General features: G+C 48.2%; 1 protein-coding gene across 1 annotated transcript in view; it reads left to right on the top strand.

Moving 5' to 3' along the window:
• Positions 1-3,269: 3,269 nt before the first annotated feature.
• The window catches only part of RAB20 (RAB20, member RAS oncogene family), a 33,122-nt gene continuing 9,761 nt past the window's right edge, over positions 3,270-26,630 (top strand). Inside the window, exon 1 of the mRNA XM_082601897.1 lies at positions 3,270-3,686. Within this exon, the coding sequence (XP_082458023.1) occupies positions 3,515-3,686 (172 nt within the window). The 5' untranslated portion in view covers positions 3,270-3,514. The remainder of the gene's footprint in view (positions 3,687-26,630) is intronic.

Below are 26,630 nucleotides of genomic sequence, written 5' to 3'. Positions count from 1 at the left end.
TCTCCTCCTTCTTTTCCCTCTCCCTTCCCACCCCCTCCTCCCCTTTGTATTCCACGTCTAATCCACACCAAATACTGTACGTTCCACCTGCAAAATACATCCAGAATGTAAGCAACGCTGATCACTCCTCTGCCACCACGCTGATCCCAGCCACCATTGTCTCTCCCTCATGTCCCTGCACCTGCCATGGCCACCTCAACACAGCAGGAAGGTGTTAGGACACATCACGTCTCTTCTCTGCTCAGAGGCCTCGGGCACCCTTCCACCTGGTTCAGAGTACAAGCCACAGCCCTCATCATGACCACAGGTCCTAATGACCTTCTCTGGCCACTCGCCTCCCTTCCTCATGGGCCTGGTGTCCAGCTCACCTGCTCTGTTTCCTGCTCTGTACTCCCATGGAGCCCACCTCAGGGCCTTTGCACTCACTGCTGCCTCAGGGCCTTTGCACTCACTGCTCTCTGTACCTGAACCCTTCCTTTTCCAGATAACTGCATGTTTAACTCCTAACCTCATTCTAATGCTCCAGAAACTTCATCTTTGCAGACATCCTGTTCAAAACTGAACCCCTGCATCCATCCCCAGGCCTCTATCCACCTTCCCTGCTCAGTTTTTCTCCATCAAACATTTAATAACTGTCTAGGACACTATATATTTTGCTTGTTTATTTTGTTGGCTGTCTTTCTTACTGCTCTAGCCCTAGGTCAGGGCTTAGAGCTTAGCTTCTCAACTCCTATCTGCTGAACAAAGACATGTACATAGCCAGGGTTTGTTTGTTTGTTTAAGAGGAAAGTACTTTAAAAGATAGAATTGTTCCACAACAAAGTACCTATAAACTTCCAAGCCACTTTGCAAAATCCAACAGAAGCAACCACATTTGCTTATTTCCTTTATTGTAACTGTGGACAGTCCCAGAATTGTTCAGTTTGCATCTATTTAAAAAGGAACTACAGAGACTTCCCTGGTGGTGCAGTGGTTAAGAATCTGCCCAATTCAGGGGGCATGGGTTCGAGCCCTGGTCTGGGAAAATCCCGTATACTGTGGAGTAACTAAGCCCGCGTGGCACAACTACTGAGCCCACGAGCCACAACTACTGAAGCCCACGTGCCTTAGAGCCCGTGTCCCGCAACATGAGAAGCCACTGCAATGAGAAGCCTGCGCACCGCACCGCAACGAAGAGTAGGCCCTGCTTGCCACAGCTAGAGATATGAAGCAGTGAAGACCCAAAGCAACCCAAAATAAATAAATAAATAAATAAATATTTTAAAAAAGGAACTACATAATTTTCTTGGCCTTGGGCACCTTTCATCTAAGCAGTCGGTAAAAGGATTACGCTGTTAGGTCAGTGGTTTAAATGCAGGCAGAAAAAAACACTGCACTCGGGATGAGAATGGCTAGTTTAAACAGACTTTTAACCTTTTAACTTCTTCCTCAGTCCTGCTTCTTGAAAAGGAATCAGTCTTCAAGGCATTTTTTAGGAGTGGTTGAAATATGATATGGAGACATTCTCCTGGTTAAATTTAGTATTTCAAAGTGCTGGACAATTAAAAAAATTTTTTTTTAAAACAAACTTGCTGAGTGAATTCTGTCATGTGCCAGGCAGCGGCCTAGGTGCTGGGATCAGCACTGCCTCTCAAATCCTGCTCAGAAAACATCAGTGTTTCAAGTGGGGACAGCTTTCAGCAAACCAACACGTTTATTCAAACACACACTGATCGAGCGGGGACTGCGTTCCAGTTCTAGGCACTTGGGAGACACCAGAGAAAGGAACAAAAAGCCCCGCCCTCGTGGGCTTACATCCACAGGTTTACTGAACGAGGGAGCCACCCAGAAAGGTCTAGTGAGCTGGGGGATACAGAATTAGCTTAAAAGACGCTCCCTCTCCCTAGGGAAATTTAAACTACCAGAGGAGCGAGGTGTGGAGCAGGGCTGGTGGTGACGTTTGCCCGAAATCCCTTCTGGCCTCACCAGGATGGTGAATTCATCCACTGCGTCCTGACTCAAAGCTTTCTTTTTTTTTTTTTTATAAGATTTAATTTCACCTCTAATGTTAAGTTTTTATTATTCAGGTTCAAAAACTGCTAACATATATAATTTTGCACATTGATAATGGTTGGTTCAAAGCTTTCTTGAGCAACTATTATGTGCTGGAGACTCTTCACCAGGCCGAGTGAGGAGCAAAACAGAAACAGTCCCTTCCTCATGCAGCTTACTTTCCAGAGAGGGATACTGCACGGAGAATAAGCAGCGCAACTCTATTACAGAGTGGTGAGAAAATAAAGCAGGGTAAGGTCTTGGAGGGAAAGGGGGTGGGAGAGGTCCTGTAAAAAGGTTGGGAGCGGGTGGGCAGAGCTCCGATTTGCGGGGCAGGAAACACGGAGCAAGGCAGGAGTTGCGCAAGGCCGGTCCTCCCCGGCTGAGACGCCCTCACCCCACCCGCGCGCGTCTGAGTCTCAGCCCCGACTTCTGCAGGGAACCCGAGGACTCGGCGCGGCCTCGGCAAACAGCGCCCCCCGGTGTTCACACTAGAGCATCACCATTGTCTCAAATAAGTACCGAGTCCCACAGGCCGAGTGTGTTAGAAGCATTTCGAGGTTCACTCCATGAACGAAGATGGAAAGATTTCGTTAGTCGTCATCGCAACTGCCAAAGTCAAATTCTCACTCCAAAGTTTTAAGTGGCGTTGGCTGTCCACTTCTCAAATAGAAAACAGCATAATCGTCTTCTTGCCAAAGTGAACCAAACCAAACAAAAACGACACTAGCAAGCGCCCCTCCGTCCTAATCACTAACAGTCGGAGGACGGGTCCTCGCAGACGCTCACTCCAGAAAAACTCCGTGCGCCCGGCCCCGGGGCCACACTTGAAACCACGGAAGAGGAGAGCCTGGGGGGCCGGGCTAGAGCGTAACCCCCGCGGGGCTCTGAGGTCAGCAGGCCCGGGCCGTGTCCCTGCGCTGCGCCCACCCCGGACCCGCCTCCTGGGACGCCGCTCTCCATCCACCAGCCGCCCCGACCTGGTGCCCGACCTGGCGCACCCACCTGCCCGAGTCTTCCAATCGCTTCGCGGCGGAAAGCACCGCCCGCCCCGGGGAAAGGTCGCGGGTGCGCCCAGGAGCCAGGTCCATGGGTGCGGGCGGGGTCCAGGTGCGGCGCGCGGCGCGGGCGGGACGTGGGGGGGCGGGGCCCGAGGCGAGGCCCGGGGCGCCGGGCGTCTGGGGGCGGGGCTGGGGGCGGGGCCGGGGCGCCTTGGACCTGGTGCCGACCGCCGCGGTCTGGACGCCCGAGGTGGCCGTCGGGCTGGGTCCCAGGCTCCAGCCCATCGCGGAGACGCGCTTCCTCTTCCGCATTCCCAGGCGTCCGGAGGAGAGGGTGCCCGCAAGTTCGGGGTCCCCGCGAGTCCGAGTCTCCGCGAGTCCCGGGTCTGAGCAGCCTCGGGGCGTCCGGCTGCTCCAGCCGCACCCTGGTCGCACGGGCCAGAAGGGCGCGGGAAAAAGGGAGGGGTGCCTCCTGCCAGAAGATGAGGAAGCCCGACGGGAAGATCGTACTTTTGGGGGACATGAACGTGGGCAAGACGTCGCTGCTGCAGAGGTACATGGAGCGGCGCTTCCCGGACACGGTCAGCACGGTGGGCGGCGCCTTCTACCTGAAGCAGTGGCGCTCCTTCAACATCTCCATCTGGGACACTGCAGGTGAGGGGTGAGGGGCTTCCAGCTGGAGAGAAGCGTCCCCCAGGGCAGGGGTCCCTCAGGGTCGGGGTCTCCCAGGGCAGGGTCCCCCAGGGCAGGCGTGTCCTGCCCCACACAGGATCCGGCCCTTGCTCCGCAGGTGTCTGCATCTCCGGGATCAGGCCCCTAGTCACAGTGTGGGACCACCCTTGGCCCCTCTTACTGGACTCCTTTGCTGGGTGGGAAACCGTTCATACACTAGGTGCATCTTAGCGACAATCCAGGAGAACACCCTGGGCTCCAGGGAGTGCTGGTGACTTGTGTGCCAGAGCACCCAGCCCAGCCAGCTAGCTAGTGGCAACCAGAGGCATTGAAGTGCTCCCACCGACAGGATCTCAGCTGCTATCCACAACAGCCTTGCTGAGGGCTGAGCAGATCTAGTGTAATTTACCTGTCCTTACAAAAGAGAAAACAGAGGCTCTGAACTCCCTGAGGTTTAGGCAGGAAAGTAGGAAGCAGACCTCAGGTCTCCTCCCTCAGTGCCAGGCATGTCTGCATTTTCCACTTATCAGCCGCGTGATCTAGGCTCATGTGTGTTATGGGGTTTTGAAGTGATTGTCTGTAGAAGCATTTTTAAGATAGGTAATAATTATTTTTAGTGCGTGTAGTATATTTGTGTTTTTTCAAAAGTACAGTATATCAGAGGATCTTGATTCAAGCTTTCAGTTTGTTAACTCAATAATTACACTGACGTTAGCGTGTTACAATAGAATATATTTCCTTCCCCATGAAAAAGAATAAGGTACCACAATAAACTGTATAAATAAATAAACTGTAAATAGCATGGCCCGTTTGCAATGAGCATGACTTTTTGAAAGCCTGAAACTTTAAGGTCTGACTTTTTAAATGTCTGCACTTAAGTTTTTTATTTCTTTTGTTTTGTTTTATTTTTGCTCGTGCCATGCGGCTTGCAGGATCTTAGTTCCCTGACCGGGGATTGAACCCGGGCCCATGGTAGTGAAAGCACGGAGTCCTAACCACTGGACCACCAGGGAATTCCCTAAATGTCTGCACTTTAAAAAGCGATATGTATACTGGAAGGTCTGGTCCAGAATTTTAAAATTGCCAACTTGGGTGCCCCAGTCAGCTGAATAAACAGGATTATAACTCACCCTGTTTTTAAAACTGAATTAATGACGGCCGCTCTCGGATGTTTACCCCTCCTCTCCCCCTCCTGCTTTCTCTGCTGCTCTCTTTTTTGTTGTTATGGCTGTTAACATCTTGACTAATTTATTTGAAAACATGCTGTGAAAACAGCATCTCCCAGGTACAAGTGTACCTCCCCTGCTCTGTTCTCCAACTCCAGGCTTCAGAGTGAGTGAAGTTCCTCTAAGATCCTTTACCTAAGCTGACTCTCCAGCACTAAGCATTTGGTAGCGATGGAACGAGGGCTGTGGAAATCAGACCACGTTAACACGACGCGTCTGCCTGTTTGGTGCAAGGCTGGTCCTGAGGCTCCTTTGGTTGACTGGCTGGACCTCACTGCTGTCCTTGGTTTATAAGAGGGTAATGCGGGGTTGGAGCTGGGAGACCCAAACCCAGAGCCCTGTGGTGGCTGATGTTAGAAGCTGACCTTTACCACGTGGCGTGGTGTTTCTGGAACAGGAGCTGACCGTTGGTGTCAGAGCAGGCGTCTTGGCATCCAAGGTATGAAGGAGCAGTGTAATTCGATCAACCACTTTCTTCTTCGGTGCCAAGGACGTGGTGCAGCTGCGTTCTTGACTGCCAGAGGATTTTGTAATAAGGCTGATGAGATGTCCTCGGTATCTTGTTGGGCTCCCGGGGGCAGCGACTCACTTCCTGGCTGCCCGGGTTTCCGCCTTCTTCCCAGAACCCTGAGTGTGGGCACTGGGGGCCCCAGGCCCCTTCTCACATTGCTCACCTCCTGTGTACACACATTCAGGGTGACCGAGGCTCAGAGTCAACAGTGACACAGGCCACCTCTGTGCCTGGCTCCCCAAGGACGGTGGGGTTATGTGCAGCTTGGAGGGAAAAGGCAGGTATGAATCTTTGCCTCTTAGGTAATCCTTGTTGGAAATGCACAAGTTTAACTTTTAGGCGATTCTCTCTTTTTTCCTCCTTTTGCCGTGCCTTTTAACTTTCTTTATGTTCCACGTTGTCTTGTAAGTTGCGTTCGTTTTAATTTTTGTAACCAAGGCAGAAGGATGGGGACCAGCCAGAGGATGAACGGTTTTGATCGCCACTCTTGGTCACATGGCATGGGTGGGGTGGGAGGGTGCTGAATAGGAAAAATGACAGCGAGGCGTCAGAGTTGCCGTTTGGCTCTTGGCATGTCCTTCCGGATGGCAGTGCTGCTGCCCGAAGCCTGCCGGCCAGAGCGTGGAGAGGAGATTTGCTGGGCTCTTGGGTGTCGGCTGGCACAGGACCGCTTCCAAGGGAGCGTGACAGTGGATGGGGCTGGGGCTGGTTCCACCAAGTTTCTCGAATTCTCCCCGGCTCTGCGCGTTGCCCAATTCCAAAGCCACCTCTACATTCGTTTCAGCAGCATCCCACTCCCAGTATCAGTTTTGGTTTCCTACTGCCGTTGTAACCAATGACCACAAACTTAGTGGCTCCAAGAGAGATGAGATTCAGAGCACTTGGTTTAAGATCTTTCCCTTGAATAACTTTAGTGCAACTCAGGGGAGGATGCTGCAGTTCCGGGTCGTGAAATCGTGGTTCCCGGGGGAGGGGAATGTAATTGCTCATGCCGTGAAGTTAGCTAAGGGGTCTGTGCAGGACCGAGAGCCTCCATCCTGTGAACGGCTGTGCTGTCCTGGGGGAGCATCTGTGGGGCGTGGGGTGGTGCATGAGTGAAGATGCCAGATGACATGGACTGTCCATCTGAGGACCACGAGCCCTGGTCATCCTCCTTCTGCTCTGCGTGGAAACCGCAGCCCCCGGCCCCGCTTCTAGGCAGCTGCTCCTGGATGCGGGGGATGGTGGGGATGCTGTGTCAGAAGTGGGGTTCGTTCAGGTTGGAAGAGGCGGCAGCGTTGTGGACCCGCCTGGAGAAGAGCCGTCTTTGCCAAGGGCCGCAGAGTTGCCGATCCTTGACGCTTCGGACCGGCCTGCGAGGGCTGCGTGTGTAGCCTTGCGAGACTGGTGCAGAAGTGGGTGGACAGCCCGTGCGACGTGTGCACGGAGCCAGCGGTGGAGGACTCGGACTTTAGCTCTCTTAATTTATTAGTGCAGCTGCTGAGTGGGTTTTGCGGTCCTAATCCTGACAAGCAGGATTGGTGCGACACGGGGCATCTAGTGGATGACCTCCCCTTTCTGCAGATCTGGGGGCTGACCTGGGCCTCACCATTGCCCTACGTAGTGTTATTGGCACCCCGCCCGCCCAGTGTTTTACAGCATCAGAGCTGAGTGGCTGCAGCAGAGATCATAGAGCACAGAAAGACAAAAACATTCACCCTGGCCCTTTGCAGAAATAGTTTGCTGACTCCTGGTTTAGGTCACGTACAAAGGAAAGTACTTTTCTAAAAGTCTTTCTGTAGTTTTAGAAACTCCCCGAAGAGATTAGCATTTAGGGATTGAGGAGACCCCTGTTTCAGTTAAACTCGACATTCAGCTCTCAGATTTCTCCTGGGTGTCCACTCAGAGCTAGACTGGGGGAGGGTGGGGCTTGGATTTAAGATTAGCCTGGGCTCCTACTGAAAAACTGTTCTTGGAAATAAATCTTAGATTAGGTTTGGGATCTGGAAGCTAAGCCTGCAAAGCCTGTGTTGTAGGTGGTCCATGTCTTTGTGGGTGGTCCACATCTTTGTAAGTGGTCCACGTCTTTGTGGGTAGTCCATGTCTTGGTAGGTGGGTCAGTATCTTTGTGGGTGGTCCACATCTTTGTGGGTGGTCCATGTCTTGGTAGATGGGTCAGTGTCTCTGTGGGTGGTCCACATCTTTGTGGGTGGTCCATGTCTTGGTAGATGGGTCAGTGTCTCTATGGGTGGTCCACATCTTTGTAGGTGGTCCACATCTTTGTAGGTGGTCCATGTCTTGGTAGGTGGGTCAGTGTCTCTGTGGGTGGTCCACATCTTTGTGGGTGCTCCATGTCTTGGTAGATGGGTCAGTGTCTCTATGGGTGGTCCACATCTTTGTAGGTGGTCCACATCTTTGTGGGTGGTCCATGTCTTGGTAGATGGGTCAGTGTCTCTGTGGGTGATCCTCATCTTTGTAGGTGGTCTACATCTTTGTGGGTAGTCCATGTTTGAGAGGTTGGTCAGTATCTTCGTGGGTAGTCTACATCTTTGTGTGTGGTCCACATCTTTTTGGGTAGTCCATGTCTTGGTAGGTGGGTCAGTATCTTTGTGGGTGGTCCACATCTTTGTGGGTGGTCCATGTCTTTGTGGGAGGCCCACCTCTTTGTGGGTGGGTCACATGTTTAGCACTACTGAAGATTTTGAATGGGCGCCCTCTGGGGTCAAGGCGTCATTTGTAGAATTCCTTTGCTTTCTTGAGCAAAAACAGTGACATGAATATGAATGTGGGTATTAGGGTAGGTGGAAGAAAATCTACTGTCTGGGCTCAGCAGGGTGGACAGAGAGCCATTGTACTGAGAGTTCTCAGAGGCCAAAGGCTGCCAGGGCACAGCTGCACGTGCTGGGAGGTCCGCCTGGAGTCTCCCTGGAGGAGGTGCTGGGAATTCTGGGGGTGGGTGGGGGTAGGTATTTAAGGCTCACTAGTGTGGTGCGATTCAGGAGACTTTAACTAATTGAGGTCCACCACACTTGTGAACTAATACCTGGATCATGTTAATTCCATATGCTTTGTTGTCTTTAAGTTCGCAGGAGAAATAGAAACTTTATGATTCCTAACTGAACCCCTCTCACTTCGCTAAGACTTCACAGAACTTCCCTCTCTGTGAAAAAGAAACTTTACATACATGTACACATGTGTACATACATGAGTTTAAAGAGTTTTGATTCTTAGAATGAGGGCTTCGTCACTGTGATGACAGACTCTCACGGCCCCTTTCCTCTTGTCCTCCTGTTATGGAGTCAGGTGCCTCAGGGCTGAGCCAAAGGTGCTATTTGGAATTTGTCACACGTGCCCTGTCCTCCTCTGTTTTCATCTTTGCTTGTGGCATCTCTCTCTCTGGGACGTCCCCTCTCCTGGCGATCCCCAACTTGAATTTTGTCCCATCCTCCAATGTCACATACTTTGTGAAGCAGTCATGGTAGGGCCAGATTTCTGCTTGCTCCAGACTGTACTACGACATGACCTGGTGTGCCTTACTGTGTTCTGCCTTTTATCTGTTTTGTTACCCGTTTGTCTTTCCTCTGACTTACAAGCTCTTGGAGGGAAGTTTGGGTTGTATTCATTTTTATGTTCTCTACAGACTAGCATTTTACTCTGCAGTATTTTCTTTTTAAGCTAAGTTTTGCTGGATGAAATCGTTGAAAGCAATGGGAACAATTTGGAGCGGCTGAAGTTTGCAGTTTTATTGTCTTAATGATGTATTGACTCTGAATGATAAAATCAGTGTAAAAATGTCATTGTCATGGGCCCTGTAATGCAGCCAAAAATAGGCCAGTGTATGCCTGGTGAGGAAATACTGGTTCCTGATGTTAATTATATGTGCCCTTGAAACAACTCTTTAGAGACTCTTACCTCTTTTGACTTTGGTACAAGTCTATTTAGAGATGAAGAATAACACACTGGAACTCCTGCTTCTGGGAAGCTGGAGCAGAAGGACTTTCCCCTCCTCTTCCCACTAATTACAGCTAAAAACTTTGGGATATTATATATAAAACAAACATAAGAAGACTCTGAAAGATGGAGAGAAGAGGGCAGACTGCCCAGGGATCTCGGGATCTAAAGAGTGACCCAGCGGTGAGCTCCCTGGGTTTTCTTTTTGCCTCATGTATCCCAGACTTGGAGCTCAAGAAGCCAGAAATTTAGAAATGCCAAAGGCTACAGACAAAACAAGACAAAAAAGGCTACTCTCTTACCAGAGGACCAGGAAAGAGGTACACAGTAAGACAGAAACCTTTTAGACACTAACTGCTGTACTCTAGCCAACACCCAGGAAAAGCTGGACCCACACCCACCCAGAAGGCCTTGCAGGAACCAGGGCTTCCCCCCTGCCTGGTGATAATGAGGCATCCCAACTCCCCCACTAGGGGGTGTTGGAGAAGGCCTGCTAGGGAGGTGGGCTCTCATGTCTGGCAGGTGGTAACAAGCCCCCCTCCGCCCCACTTCATGGTGCCACGGGACACTATGTGGGAAACTTGAACGTTTGCCAGAACCTGGCCCCTAAGCTCATGCCGAGTTGATGTCAGAGGGAACCAGCTAAAATGCAAGGTTTAAGTAAGACCCAGAGTCTCATAACCCCGTATGAAAATGTCCAGGTTTCAACCAGAAATCACTCATCATACGAGAACCAGGAAGATCTCAAACTGAATCCAAAAAGACAATGAATAGCTGCCAGCACCAAGATGGCAGAGATGTCAGAGCTATCCGACCAAGGCTTCAAAGCCGCTATCGCAAGAATGCTTCAGTGAGCAATTATGGTCGCACTAGACAAATGAGACAACATAGAGGCTCAGAAAAATAGATCAAAAGAAGACCTCATGGAAACTTCTGAGCTGAAAAAATGCAACCAAAATAAAAGACTTGGTGGATGGACTCAGTGAGGGAATGGAGGAGAGAGAGGAAGGAAACCAGGAACTGGAAGATAGAACCATCAGTTCACCCGATCTGAAATACGGAGAGAAAATAGAATGAAAATGAACAGAGCCGCAGGGACCTGTGGATAAAAGATCTAACATTGTGTCATTGGGGTCTTGGAAGGAGAGGAGAGAGGGTGGGGCTGAAAAGGAATAGCAGAAATAATGCCTAAAAACTTTCCAAATCTGGCAACCTACATAAACCTGAAGATTCCAGAAGCGGAGAGAATCACAAACAGGATAAACCCAAAGAAACCCAAACTCCAAAAACTAAAGACAAGGAAAACATCTTGAAAGCAGTCAAAGGAGGAAAAAAGATTATAATGACAGCAGGTAACTCATCAGAAACCATGGCGGCCAGAAGGAAGTGGCACAGTACTTTCCAAGTGCTGAAAACAAAGATGAAGACTATTGATTTATTTAAAAAAATTTTTATAGAAGTATAGTTGATTTACAATGTTGTGTTAAATTCTTCTGTATAGCAAAGTGACTCAGTTACACACACATATATATATTTCATATTCTTTTCCATTATGCTTTGTCACAGAATACTGAATATAGTTCCATATAGTGCTATAGGGGCCTTGTTGCTTATCCATCCTATTTATAACAGTTTGCCTCTGCTAATCCCAAACTCCCAATCCTTCCCTCCCCACCCCTCCTCCTCCTTGGCAACCACAAGTCTGTTCTCTACGTCTGTGAGTCTGTTTCTGTTTTGTAGATATGTTGATTTGTATCATATTTTAGATTTCACATATAAGTGATATCATATGGTATTTGTCTTTCTCTTTCTGACTTACTTTGCTTAGTATGATAATCTCTGGATCCATCCATACTGCTGCAAATGGCATTATTTCATTCTTTATGATGGTTGAGTAGTATTCCACTGTATATATGTACCACATCTTCTTTATCCACTCATCTGTTGATGGACATTTAGGTTGTTTACATGTCTTGGCTATTGTGAATAATGCTGCTATGAACATAGGGTGTGCATGTATGGTTTGAATTATAGTTATGTCTGTGTATAAGGACTATTGATTTATAATTCTTGTTCATCTTCAGTTCCAAAAAATGATTCTGGAAAGACATGCTTCTGTTATATATGCCACAACCTTGACTCAGGACTTTTCACCTGTTCAGTTCTTTAAATGACAGTATAATGCTATTTAACGTGCAATTTCATGTTTAATGTGCTATCTAGGTAAACCTTGGAGTTTTTCTTCCCACATGAATTTTAAAAGCTTTTGGCTTTGTAGCTTAAAAATTCACAAGTTTTGCCTATATAATAGTTTTTGGGTGTTGGTAGATTATCTTGGTTTGTTTTAAGTAAGGTTTATTGAATGTTTGCACATAAGCAGTAAAATTCACCCTAATTTTTTAGTTAAAGGAGTTTTGACAAACACAAACAGTTGTGTAACACAAGCACAGCCAAAATACAAACTATTTCCATCATTTAAAACAAATCCCTGGTCTCTCTGAGTCACCTCCTCTACTTACCCCAGCCCCTGGTAACATTGATCTGCTTTCTGTCCCTATAGTTGTCTTTTCTTTTCTTTTTTAAATATTTATTTATTTATTATTTATTTTATTTATTTTGGCTGTTCCGGGTCTTAGTTGCAGCATTTGGGCTTCTTAGTTGCAGCATGCATGTGGGATCCTGTTCCCTGACCAGGGATCGAACCCAGGCCCCCTGCATTGGGAGCACCGAGTCTTACCCGCTGGACCACCAGGGAAATCCCTGTAGTTGTCTTTTCTAGGATGGAGCATCTTGAGTCTGACTTCTTTTGCTTAATGCATTTGAGATCCGTGTGTGTTGTTCAGTCCTGTTAATTGTTGAGTAATGTTCCACTGTATGGATGTACCATCGCCAGTTATCCATCCACCAGTTGAAGGATATTTGCATTTTTTCAGTTTTGGGTGATTATGAATAAAGTCAGTATAAGCATTCACATAGAGGTTTTTGTATGAACATAAATTTTCACCTCTTGGGTAAACCACCTAGGAGTAGGATGTTTGGGTTTTATAGTCAGTGTATGTTGAGCATCAAGCTGACCCAACACCATTGGTTAAAAAGCCAGTTTTTGTTTTAGCTTACATTTGTTGACATACTTACATTTCCATGTACAGACTTGGGAGTTATTCTGTGTAGTGAACTAGTTGGTTAGCTCTTAAACACTTATGAAGACAACGGTCTGTTTCTTGTTTTCCTTAGCTGATTTTATGCACACACATGTGGATAATTCGGCAATGAAAATTTCGTTGATTTCTCTGCCAGTGTCACAGAAGTGTTGCTGGAAAGGCAGGGCGCATGGAGAGAGGCACTGGGAAGAAAAGACCCAGATTATCAGCTTTTAGCCTTGGCCATAAAACAGACAAATTTAATGGCTCACTCTGTCTCATCAGCAGAGTCCTTTGGAAAGAAGCTCATGCGTGACGCCTGGTGACAGCTGCCTCGGCCACTTACCCCCTTGTTTTCACCCAGCCTTCAAAACCAGCTCTTCTCTGAGATCTGCCTTCTTGCTCAGCCCAAGCGAACCCAACCCCACACTAGTATTTCTATTCCAAGAGAAGGCCAAGCTGAGCGTGTATCTCCTGCAAAGCGTTTCATAAACACTGGTTGATCTGTTCTTTGGACCAGGAGGAAGTGGGTGTGAACTGGTGGCTTCCCTCATGCTGGCCTGGCCTCTGTGGGCTGGTCTCAGGTCTCTGAAATAGCTTAGCTGCCCACTGCTCAGTTTCCCATTCTTTTGGCTCAAATAACCTTGGACCTATGAACAAAGTGGAGCTTAGCTTTGACGTCTCTGGGTTTGCTTGCAGCAAAAATGAGACCAGTCGGACCATTGTAGGAGCGTCCTTCAACTCTGGAGATTCTTCATGTCCGAGTACAGCTGGTGTCAGTAAATTTGGCGTATCCATTGCAGGTACCCACGTCGCAGGGGCACACCGAGTCTGGTGTAATCCTGTAAAACTAGAACAGGATTTAAAGATCCCTCTTTTCAGCCTCTTCCTCTTTCAGATGAAGAGACAAGTCACAGGAAGTTACTTGTCCAATGTCCGAGGACCAGTTGGTGCAGAAAAGGGGCTGGAGCTAGGGACCTGCGACTCCTTCACCAAAGTCTTTACACTGTTTACACCTTATTTCATGCCGCCTTTCCCTCTATCATGGACACTTCTTTTAATTTTAGGGGCCCCTGTGCTTTAAAATCCTCCCCTGCTACAGTCTTCTCAGAAATCAGGGTGGTGTCCTAAGGAAAGCTGGCTTGCAGAGTGTTTTCTGAGGGCGTCCAGGTTGCTGACTCACGGCCCCTTCCTTCCTGGGGCCCCCTGCCTGTGTGTATAGCAGGGATTACCTTGGCTTCAGCGGTGCCAGACACCATGCTGAGGGCTTTGGGGGCCTTGTCTCTTGTTTCCTACAACTACTATGGGGGGTTGGTATTTTTATCACCTCCCTTTTGCAAGCCAGGAAGCTAAGGCCCAGGTCATGCTGGATGCTGGGAAGCCCGGATTTGAGGTCGGCTTCTCGTCGCATGTAGTGGGTTCCTTTCCACTCTTCCCACCACTGTGTGGGCGCCCAGACACTTAACTTCAGGGCCCTACACGCTGCCCTGGAATGCCATCCACGGAGACCAGGGTGAGATGCAGACTGGCTCCCTCAGGCCTGGGTAGCACCCAGACAGCAGAACAGGTGAAACAGCACAGCAGGCACTGACAAGAAGAGCATGAGGCCTACTACCCTCGCCCCCTGTGCCCTCGTGAGCACGGGCTGGGCCCGTGACGGAATGGTGGAGATTATTACATGGCCACTGACTGGGGTTTACATTTACAACTCTTGATTTCAGTGGCCTACGGTAGAAGTTTTGATTTCCGGCTTCTCTATGATTTCTCATCTGCTTTTTGAAAGAGGGTGTGGGGCTGGGACCTCGCTTTTTTCCTGGGTTCATGATATTTATTTGGTTCCCCATTGTTGAAGGGCCACTTGTATTTCCACAGATGCCTGAACTCAGGCATCAGAAGCATTTCTGGGGGCTTTCTTGGTGGCACAGTTGGTTAAGAATCCACCTGCCTGCCGATGCAGGGGACACGGGTTCGAGCCCTGGTCTGGGAAGATCCCACGTGCCGCGGAGCAACTGAGCCCATGCGCCACAACTACGGAGCCCACGCATCACAACTACTGAAGCCCGCACGCCTAAAGCCCGTGCTCCACAGCAAGAGAAGCCATTGCAATGAGAAGCCCGCGCACCGCAATGAAAAGTAGCCCCCGCTCGCCACAGCTAGAGAAAGCCTGCGCGCAGCCACGAAGACCTAACGCAGCCAAAACCAATAAATTAAATAAATAATGAAATATAGCTCTTGAAAGTCGTTTTTTTTTTTTTTTTTTTTTTTTTTTTTTGCGGTACGCGCGCCTCTCACCGTTGTGGCCTCTCCCGCTGTGGAGCACAGGCTCCGGACGCGCAGGCTCAGCGGCCATGGCTCACGGGCCCAGCCGCTCCGCGGCACGCGGGATCCTCCCGGACCGGGGCACGAACCCGCGTCCCCCGCATCGGCAGGCGGACTCTCAACCACTGCGCCACCAGGGACGCCCTTGAAGGTCGTTTTCTGTGTTGCTAGAACCACCACATCAAACAATACTCAAAGATTAGAAGTATGGTGGTATCTCTTACTCTGCCTTGAATTAAAAACCTTTAAAAGACATTTGTTGGCTCAAAGAACACAAAGTTCAAAACACTAATTTGAAAAGATACATGAACCTCCATGTCCATTGCAGCTCTATTTATAATAGCAAAGACATGGAAGCAACCTAAGTGTCCATCTACGGATGAATGGATAAAGTAGATGTGGTATAAATACACAATGGAATACCACTCCGCCATAAAAAATGAATGAAAGTTTGCCATCTGCAGCAACATGGGTGGATTTGGAAGGTATTATGCTAAGTGAAATAAGTCAGACAGAGAAAGGCAAATACTGTATGATATCACTTATATGTGGAATGTAAAAGATACAACTAACTAGTGAATATAACAGAAAAGAAGCATACTTGGATAGAGAGAACAAACTAGAGGTTACCAGTGGGAAGAGGGAACGGGGAGGGGCAAGATAGAAGTGGATGATTAAGAGGTACGGACGGTCATGTATAGAACAAGCTACAAGGATATACTGTACAGCACAGGGACTATAGCCAGTATTTTAAAATAACTATAAATGGAGTCTAATCTTTAAAAATTGTGAATCATTACATCGTACACCTACAACTTATATAACATTGTATATAAACTATACTTCAATTAAAAAAATAAGATAACATAGCAAAAGGAAAAAAAAGAACACACTACTCTAACTACAGATGCCCAGCTCATGGGCTCCTGCTTATTTTTGTATCCCGCTGATCTATTTCCCTGCTTATTTTTGTATCCCGCTGATCTATTTCCCTGCTTATTTTTGTATTCCGCTGATCTATTTCCCTGCTTATTTTTGTATCCCGCTGATCTATTTCCCTGTTTATTTTTGTATCCCGCTGATCTATTTCCCTGTTTATTTTTGAAAGTTCTGAATTTTATTATTAACGGCCTTATAGGCATCAAGAGTTCTTGTAGTAGCTGAACATTTACACCTCACAGAAGAAGCTCTTTTTCTCCAGGTTACACCTGAAATGCTGACCTATATTTGAAAGTAAATGTTCAGATGGGGAGAAATAAATTGCATGGCATGTTGGTAATACTGTTGATGGAGGCTGATAAGCACACAGTCCTTCCGCGATCCTGCACAAAATCAGCCATCGTCTCTACAACTTCCCCAAGACAAGCCTCCAGCACAGATTTTGACCAAATAATAGCTGCTGCTTGGCAGCACTGAATGCCAGGGCTGATCTCAACTCTGTGTGTATTTTAACTCCTGTAACCTTCACAGGACACAGGAGGCAACCTGGCAGGGTTACACAAAACCCCGAAGTGGCTGAGCTGGGATCTGAGCTGGGCGAAGTGCCCAAGGTTTATGCACTTGATCAGCAAGCCAGCCCTTCACGGAAGTGATGTCTGCCCGAGAAAGGGCGAGCCCAGGAGGGACGCTGTGTGCACGATGCACAGTCTCGTATGCACACACCCGACGAGGCAAGAATGGATCACGGTGCACTCTGCCTACTGCCCTTGAGCCGCAGAAACTCTGAAGGTGGTGGGTCCCAAAGAGGTCCGCCTTGGGCTGGCTGTGTCGTAGCAACAAGATTAATGTACAAAATGCCCGTCCATGTAGACGTTGTCTGCACTGTGTCTTCATGTCGGAGATGACCTCACGTAGCTGGAGCAGCTAAGTCAAGGTACCCGCCCTTCCCCGAGCTCATGTGCCGTCCCTGAAGACCTGGACAGAGGGGTGCCCAGGATGCTCTGGCGGCCAGGTGGGCCTGCAGCTCGTTTGGTGGCAGTACTGGTTTCTGAGGAGCCTGAGTCCTGGAGAAGGAAGGATGCCTTCTGTGCCTTGGGGTCCGAGGGCTCGCCCTGCCCCGTTGGTGGCTGCGAGTCACTGTGTCCTCAGTATGAACAGGGGTTTCTGCTCAGAAACAGAAGCCTGGCGTGTAACTTGTGTTCTTTGGAAAGCTGTCGTCTCATGGTGTTTCTCAAAATGACAGCGTCACCTAAACAGATTCCGAGAAGCCACCTGAGCCTAGCACTGCATCTGGAATGGGCAGGTTTTTATTTTTAGTGCAATCCATTGGGGCACTTTTTCATGAACATATCATCCTTTTTGTCTTGAAGTGTACGTTACTTCGTCTTAAGATTGTAGTAAGAAGCCTTATTTACAGGGTTAATGATGAGGCTTAAACAAGACGGTAGATGTGAACGGGCTTTGCATGGCCCCTAGACTCTCAGTAATAGGTGTTTTCTTTTTTCCTGGCACATAACAGGTGTCCTCAACTTTTGTAAAGGGGGATAAGGACGAAACAGCAGGACTCTTCCGGGGCCCGTCCCATGGATCTTCTGTGACTTGCTAAGACTGTTAGATTTATTGACAGTGTGATTTGGGTTGGACAGTGGATTTTCACGTATTTTGCAGTTTGCTTAGCTCCACTGCCCAGCTGAAGATTCAGTGACCCACTGTGTTTCTATGGAGTCCAACGGTCAAATAGGAACATGGAACGCAGAGGTAAATGGGTAACATTGTGGCCAAAGTGGAGTACTATCACCATTACCTGCGTAAAGCGGAAGAACGCTAGATGTGAAAAGGCTTTTCCTCAGTACTAAAGGGCATAGTTTGCAGTCCCTCACGGGGCCCTTTCCTCACCTTGCTTTGCACTTCGCTTTGGGGGGGTGGGGATTTCATTTTCCCCCTTGGTTGACCCTCGTTTTCTGTGCTCGACCAGCTCTGAGGAGCCCTGGGTGGCACCTCGGTCACCGTCTCAGCCAAGTGGCCTCAGGGTCCCTTCCGGTGTCAGGTCTGACGTGTATGGAGTGAGCGCAGTTTGGACCCATCCACTCATCCCTTCTGTCCCCACTTTGAGCACCTCCCGAGAATTGGGCAGTTGGGGGAACAGCAGCGAACAAGGCAGCTGGCCTTTCGTCCTGGGGTTACGTCTGTTGAGAGGTTGGCATTGGGCAACCAGCCTGTGTGATTAGTGCTGTGAAGGAAGGGTGTGGGTGACTGGAGGGCATGGTTAGGGGCTGGGATGGATCTGAGGGTGTGTGGTGGTCACTTTTCTTCGTGGAAAAAGCAGTTCGCCTCCATTTGCACAAGACTTGATCGTTCCTGTGCTGCCCTCTACGTGTCCCTGTTTTCCTCTGTGAACCCAGGGTTCCTGTGTCTGTGCCCCGTGGACACCTGTGCCCTCTTGACGTCTTTGAGCTGCTTGTGACATCGGTCGGGCTCCCTCACTAAATGAGATCACCAGGATCTTTAACATGTATTTATTTTTTGCATCTGTGGGAGAGTCATGATTTTGCCCTTTCTTGAAAATCGTCTTTTAACACGTGTCAGGGTGGAATTGCTTAAAAAATGCTTGCCCAGATCTCATTCTTGTCCTAACAGAATTCGGAGGCCCTCCACCGCCGTTAAAACTCATCGTCTGGCATTTCCTTACCCAGGTATTCCTGCCGCTGTCGGGGTTATGAGCTGCTTACGTCCTGTGGGTCCCTGGGCAGCGGTGTGGCTGCTCTGGGGCTCTGCTTCAAGATCCGTACAGTTGTGCCACTAATGGTGGGGAGGACGAGGTGCATTAGGTGTGCGTGTGCGTGTGTGCGTGTGATACGTGTGTGCGCGTGTAGGTATACATGTGCGCGTGTAGGTATACGTATGCACGTGTGTGTCTGCATGTGTTGTACATGTGCATGCGGGTGCGTGTAGGTATACACATGCACGTGTGCATGTGTGTATGTATGTGTTGTACATGTCTGCGTGTGCGTGTGTGCGCACACCCGTCTAGCTTGACACTCTTGGACGAGGTGCATTAGGTGTGCATGTGCGTGTGTGCGTGTGTGATACGTGTGTGCGCGTGTAGGTATACATGTGCGCGTGTAGGTATACATGTGCGCGTGTGTTGTACATGGCTGCGTGCATGTGTGTGCACGTGGGTATGTGTTGTGCATGTGTGTGCACGTAGGTATACGTATGCACGTGTGTGTCTGCATGTGTTGTACATGTGCACGTGCGTGCATGTAGGTATACATGTGCGCGTGTGTTGTACATGTCTGCGTGCATGTGTGTGCACGTGGGTATGTGTTGTGCATGTGTGTGTCTGCATGTGTTGTACATGTGCATGCGGGTGCATGTAGGTATACACATGCACGTGTGCATGTGTGTATGTATGCGTTGTACATGTCTGCGTGTGCGTGTGTGCGCACACCCGTCTAGCTTGACACTCTTGGACGAGGTGCATTAGGTGTGCATGTGCGTGTGTGCGTGTGTGATACGTGTGTGCGCGTGTAGGTATACATGTGCGCGTGTAGGTATACATGTGCGCGTGTGTTGTACATGGCTGCGTGCATGTGTGTGCACGTGGGTATGTGTTGTGCATGTGTGTGCACGTAGGTATACGTATGCACGTGTGTGTCTGCATGTGTTGTACATGTGCACGTGCGTGCATGTAGGTATACATGTGCGCGTGTGTTGTACATGTCTGCGTGCATGTGTGTGCACGTGGGTATGTGTTGTGCATGTGTGTGTCTGCATGTGTTGTACATGTGCATGCGGGTGCATGTAGGTATACACATGCACGTGTGCATGTGTGTATGTATGCGTTGTACATGTCTGCGTGTGCGTGTGTGCGCACACCCGTCTAGCTTGACACTCTGCCTGGCGCTCGGAGTGACACTGCAGCCAGTGTCACCTGAAGGGAGCACGAGCTGACTCGGTTAGAGGAGCGGGATTCAGCTGATTCAAGGAAAGTGGTGAGGGTGCCGTCCCAGGGAGCCGGGAGCCAGGGGAGAGCAGTGCTTCCTCTCTGCCTGGCCGCTTGTCCTGGAAAAGGACAAGTCCACGTGAATGGAGGCTGTTTTTAACACTTTCTGAGTTTCTGTCGTGACGGGAGCCCTCCTGTGAGGCTCTTGCTTCCAGGGTGGCCGTGAGTGGCATGGCCTCACATCACGGTGCCGTGTGTGGCTTTTTTTAAACAATCCCTGGGCTGCGTGAGGATCCGTTGCTCCCACTTTTCAAAGCCTGTTGACCTACCGTTTACTTAGCCCGGCCCCTTTTCTATAGCAATTGCAAAAGCACATTCCGAACCTAAGTGATTTCCAGTCTGATTAACTCTGGTTAGTTACTGTGTGACCGCAGGTCCTGGCAGTGTCGCCCTTCAGCTTGCCCGGTTGAGCAGCTGCTCCGTCTGTAGCTGTGCCCGGGCTCCGAGGACCAGGGAGGGGGCAGCAGGGGGGGACGTACAGACGCGGCACACGCAGGGCTGGGCTGCAGGGTTGGCCGTGTTAACGCTGCACGCGTCTTGGGGTGATGAGAGCCTCCCGGGACTGCTCCATGCTCACCGTCCCCCTGCCGCTGCTCCTGTGGGAGCCCCAGGGCGGCAGCCGCAGAATCCAGGCCCCGCCCACACCTTCCCAATGAGAATCTGCGTTTTAACCACATCGCTAGGTGATTCGAGGTCCAGGTCATGAGCCTGGGCTTGCTGTAGCCGCGGGCAGATGAGCTGTGAGTATCCAGAAGGACAAGGGTCAGGCCACTGGCGCTTGCTGGCGCTGTCTTTACATGCAGTTCTACCGTCTGTCCGTCATCTTTCTACCTGTCACTCATCTGTCCATCATCTTCTTCTACCTCTCTATCGTCTGTCTCCTATCTGTTTTTAACCATAGGGATTTTTTTTGTGGTAAAATACACATAACACAGCGTTTTACTCATTTTTAAGTGTACAGCTTGCTAGTATTAGGCATGTTCAACTATCACCACCATCATCTCCAGAACTTTTTCATCTTCCAACTGAAGCTCCAACCCCATTAAACACAAAACCCATCCCCCTCCCTCCAGCCCCTGGTAACCCCTTTTTTGCTTTCTATCTCTGTGAATTTGTCTATTCTAGGGAATTATTTAAAATGTTTACTTTTATGTATAGCATAATATCATTATATTTAAATATGGTAAACTAAATTCAAACAAAATACTTTGATATGATTGATTTGAAAGGGTTTTTGCACTGTTAAATTGATACAGTTATATCTAGGTACCCAATCATCCCCAGAAGGTGTTTCTGATTTTACAATGTGTGTCTATGGAAAATGTACTTTCTAGGGAATTTTATTAGAACACACCCAATCTGTTAAGCAAGAGGTAACTAGACATTGTAAACATATGTAAAATCCTTTGTTTCCTTAGGATTGTTCAGAAAAGGTTTAATATACTTCCCTTGGGTTAGAATTACAGTATTCCCTGCTTATCCTTGGGGGATGCGTTCCAAGACCTCCAGTGGATGCCTGAAACTGTGGATGGTACCAAGCCCTATACATGTTATATTTTTCTTATACGTACATATGTATGATAAAGTTTAATTTATAAATTAGACACAGTAAGAGATGAACAACAATAACTAAAAATAAAGTAGAACAATTATAACAATACCCTGTAATGAAACAGCACACAATTCAAAACATGAATTGGTTATTTCTGAAATGTTCCATTCAATCTTTTTGGACTGTGGTTAACCAAGTGTCATCTGAAACCTTGGAAAGTGAAACCTCGGATAAGGGAGGTGATTGTAACAGGAAAACATTTGTTCTCTGCTGTGTATTTCTCAGAAGACTTTATACTATGGAGAAGAAGACAAAAATATTCTGTTAGAAATAACTGGGGTATTTACTGAGTGGGGTACTCCAGATAAGAAGCCATTCTAGGAACTTAATATTTTGAGAAAACCCTTTATAGAGCTAAAGAGTTTTCTTAACATGGTATTTGCAGTTCAGTCTTGTCTTGGAAACAAGTTAAAACTTGCTTCAAAAGATCTGAAATGATTTTAGTTTCCTGCTTTAATAAGTAGAGAATTTTGCAAATAATTGACTTTTTCTTTGATAATCTCTTTTTTTTTAACCCCACATTTGTTTATTTATTTATTTATTTTTGGCTGTGTTGGGTCTTCGTTTCTGTGCGAGGGCTTTCTCTAGTTGTGGCAAGCGGGGGCCACTCTTCATCACGGTGCGCGGGCCTCTCACTGTCGCGGCCTCTCGTTGTGGAGCACAGGCTCCAGACGCACAGGCTCAGTAGTTGTGGCTCACGGGCCCAGTTGCTCCGCGGCACGTGGGATCCTCCCAGATCAGGGCTCAAACCCGTGTCCCCTGCATTAGCAGGCAGATTCTCAACCACTGCGCCACCGGGGAAGCCCCTGATAATCTCATTTTAAAAAGTAATTCTCACAGGACAACAGAGTATCTGTTGAAGGTAAAGGATATTGGATTTAATATCCTGGTATGTGAGAGTTTTTGTTTTTTAAAGTTAAATCTGTTACATAAGTGTATTTTCTTTGGATTTGCCTTTTTTCTTAATACTAGAGTGTTAAAGAAGGTCCCTTTATTTGAATTATTTGGTCTTGTTATCGAATTATTTTTAGTAAATCCATGTCTGAAAAAGAGTGAAGCAATTTGAGAATTAAATTCCAGTTATAATTATATGACCTTGAGCATTATTTCATAAAGCCCCGTCAGTGAGTCACAGGCAAGGGATTAACTTATGTGCAGGTAATTATTTGGGTGGTTCGTATGGCATATGATGTATTCTTGGTTTTTGTTCAGCCTTCAAATTGCCAAACAGAAGCAACAGAGGTGACACATACGCTGATTTGGGTAAATGTCATTGTATATGTATTGAAATGTGAAAATAAATCCGTTTTTCTGAAACACTTTTCCTCTTCCCCATATGTTGCCATTTCTTTAGTTGGAAATCATTTGGGGTTTGGGTTCCTTTACTTATAGAAGGAAAAAAGTCTCATTTTACAGGCACGGATCAGGATGACCGTCGTTAAGTAGTTGCCGACTGATCTGGTAGTCAAGTCCCACGAAGCTGCTTTTCATTTCGTTACTAGTGTGAGCCCGTGGGCTTCCTAGACTCAAAGAGTAATCACTGTCCTTTCTGTCGTGAAGCACGGCTGGGTTTAGGATGCCTTTTAATGGTCACAGACGATTAAGAACAAAATTAAAGGACCTATAAATGCAAGCAACTAAGTTGGATTATTGGATTTAAAATAATAGTTTATCTTTAAAGTGTAATCTAATCACTGCCTTTGACCGTGTCATTCATTAATCTGTGTTGAGGTTTTAGGTCTTCCTTCTGGCAGAGAAGATACCCCAGTAATATCGTGGGGTAGGATTTTTTTCCTTTTCAACTTCTCGACTTTCATCTCCAGCTGGTGACCGTTGGATCAGTCTCTGCCTGCATGGAATTTTCGTGAGGTTCCTGTAGGTGACCCTCAGGCAGGGCAGTGGGAAGGGTCTGCTCCCTGGGTGATTCCGCCGGGTCGCTGAGGCCAAGCTTTAAGCCCGTGTAGATGGGAAAGTGCCTGGCAGCCTCCAGCCCTGTCTCCGCGTTACTATCACCATCTGGGAAGAATCCCTTCAGGGCGTCCACACCCTGTGGGGCGTGCTTCTGCCGGAGGACTCCTGCTTTTCGCTGTTGGTGCTTATCTTGCCTTGTGGGGTTTGCTCAATCTCTGATGAGAGAAGTATTGCAGAAAGCATCCCATTGTTGTTTCTTCTAGACTTGGAAATACTGCCATCCTTTTTCGAGCCCAGTTTTGTCCCGCTAACCCTTCTCGGAGTAGGACTTGATCTGACAGTGCAGGCTTGCACTCAGGACCTGGACCCTGGACCCTGGACCCGGTGGCCGGGGTTCAGGACCCGCCTCTGCCGTTCGCTGCCTGTGCGCCCCTGGCCTTTGTGCTCCTCTGTCAGCGTTTGCATCAGGCCTGGGGGTGGAAATGAGGCCACAGTCCCCGCCAGGGGATGGGAGGGAGTAAAGGGCCATGCATGTAGAGGGCTTGGAGGGCTTGGATGTAGTGAGTGCTGTAGATGGGTTGGCTCTTGGGAAAGTTAAGCATGTGCAGCGCACTCGCCGTAAGAGCCAGAATAGCTCCTGGTTCTGTTCTGTCTGCTTGACGAGGTCCCTCCGTGTGGACATTGTTCTTGTTCGATTCATGACTTTCGGTGTCTGTGAATGGGGAGGCCATCGGCCCGATTCACACCTTCCTGGGGTAAGAGTTTCCTGGGACTGTCGTAACAAAGCTCCACAGGCTGGGTGGCTTAAAGCAACAGAAATGCATCGTCCCATAGGTCTGGAGGCTGGAAGTCTGAAATCACAGTGTGGGCAGGGCCATGTTCTGTCGGAAAGCTTATCCCCACCCCCCAGCTTCTGGTGGTTTCTGGGGTTCCTGGCCGGTAGATGCATAGTCTTCACATCATTATTCCTCTTCACGTGTTTCTATGTCTCTCCTCTTCTTATCAGGACACTGTTTGTATTAGATTAGGTTCCAACCTAATGACCTCGTCTTAACCTGATTACACCTGTAATGACTATTCCCAGATAAGGCTCCACTCACAGGCTCTGGGGATGAGGGTCTGGATGTATCTTTTGGGACCACCACTCAGCCCACTGCAGATGGATAGGAGACTTTAGAAATTACCTGTTTTAGGGACACATAGTTTTTTGAGGCAGGAGCCTGCTGTGTCCCCCTTTGCTGGCAAAGCAATAAAGCTATCCTTTAAAAAAAAAAGAAGAAAAAGGAATTACCTCTTTTATAGGAGAAAAAGCAAGAATAAAAGATAGAGAAAGAGGGAGGAGATCATTTTAAACCCAAGAAAACATCGACGTGAAATTCCTCGTTCTATTCTCCACCTCCCCGTGCTGTGCCGGCCCCACACCCAATAAAACGTGTCCTTCGGTGTCTGTTTTGGAAATCATGTTTCCTCTGTTTACTGCTTAGCCGTTGAGAACCTGGCAGGAGAGGGTTTGGGCTGTTTTGTGAGTTCACGCTCCATTCGGAAGCCAGCTGGGACATCCCAGGATGGGTGCAGTGGGAGGTTTCTCCGTTTTTATGGTCTGACTTAGGAAGAGAACCCGCCAGGCTAGTGAGGAGGGCAGACAAGGGAGCCGTAATGAAGAAGCGACCAGTTCGAGTCAGAGTGATACTTGCAGTTGCTGGGGAGCCCTTTCAGGCCACTTCCCCCTTCCCGTGGGCCCAGCGGCTGGGTCGGCTGAGAGGCGTGGCCTCTGGCTGACCGTGGTGCCAGGCACCCGAGGGGTGCACGAGGCGGGGTTGGGGAGCGGACCCCGCTGGGAGGCACTGGGGAATGCCCGCTGCCTGCAGGGGACAGTGGGGCGGTCTCTGTTAACGGAGGGAATCGGGCCTCCGTGGAGACACCTGGAGACGGGCTACCGAGACAGTCCCACCTGCTGGAGGGTCTGGCTGTTGCCAGCAGGCACATTCCCAGGAGGACACCTTTCAGAGAAACAAGTGTGTTAGTGAGGCCTCTCCAGAGACACAGAACCGAGAGGATGTGGATATATATCTATATATATATCTCCATTTATATACACTATATATATACACACTATATATATATACTATATAGATATACACTAGATACATATACTACATACATATATAATATATAGACTAGATGCCTATACTATATATATACACTAGATACACATAAAATGTATATACACTGTATATGTATACTATGTATATACTATATGCATATATAATATATATAGACTAGATACATATACTATATATATACACTGGATGCACATACAATATATATACACTGTATACGTATACTATATATATACTATATACATATATAATATATATAGACTAGATACATATGCTATATATATACACTAGATACATATACAATATATATACACTATATACATATACTATATACATACTATATACATATATAAATATATGAAGACTAGATACATATGCTATATATATACACTAGATACATATACAATATATATACACTATATACGTACACTATATATATACACTATATGTATCCATATATATGTATATTATATATATATAGAAAGAGAGATGGACAGACAGACTGACACGGAGAGACAGGGAGATTGATTTAGACTGGGGGAGGGAGAGAGGAACTGGCTCCAGGAGTGTGGGGCTGGCAGGTCTGAAATCTGCAGGGTGGGCTGGCAGGCAGGAGACCCCAGGAGGAGTTGCTATTGCATCTTGAGTCCAAAACCTGTAGGGCAGCAAGGTTGGGAACTCAGGCACAGTATTTCATAACTCAGGTTGTAGTCTGGGGACAGAATTCCTTCTTCTCCAGGAAGTCTCAGTCTTTGCTCTTAAAGCCCTTCAACTGATTGGACGAGACCCACCGACATTATGGCGGGTGATCTGCTTTGCTAAGTCAGTGATTGCCGATGTTAATCACACTTAAAAAAATGCCTTCCTGGCAACATCTAGACTTGCGTCGGACCACAGAGCTGGGCACCACGGCCTGGCCACGCTGACACATAAAATTAAGCATCACGCACGGCACGACGGTCGGTGGTGGATCACCCCCTCATTTCCTGGAGCCTCTGCGTGGAGGGTGTGTTCTCAGATGAAGGGTCCGCGCCCTGTTGCCCACTCAGTTTGCACACACAGGTGGAGGCGGCTGTGCCCAGTGGTGGCTCCACACAGCCGACCCCTTTTATCACCCTGGGAAGACACGTGGACCCATCTTCTGACTGCGTGAAAAGAGCCCCAAGCATCTGTTCTTTGCGAACGTTCCTGGGGGGCAGCTGTTTCCACGGC

Source organism: Mesoplodon mirus, assembly GCF_964341445.2.
Source record: "Mesoplodon mirus genome assembly, chromosome: 17".
NCBI classification, from domain to species: Eukaryota; Metazoa; Chordata; class Mammalia; order Artiodactyla; family Ziphiidae; genus Mesoplodon; species Mesoplodon mirus.
Note: the sequence above shows the minus strand (reverse complement) of the source record. Positions and strands in the feature narration are given on the sequence as shown.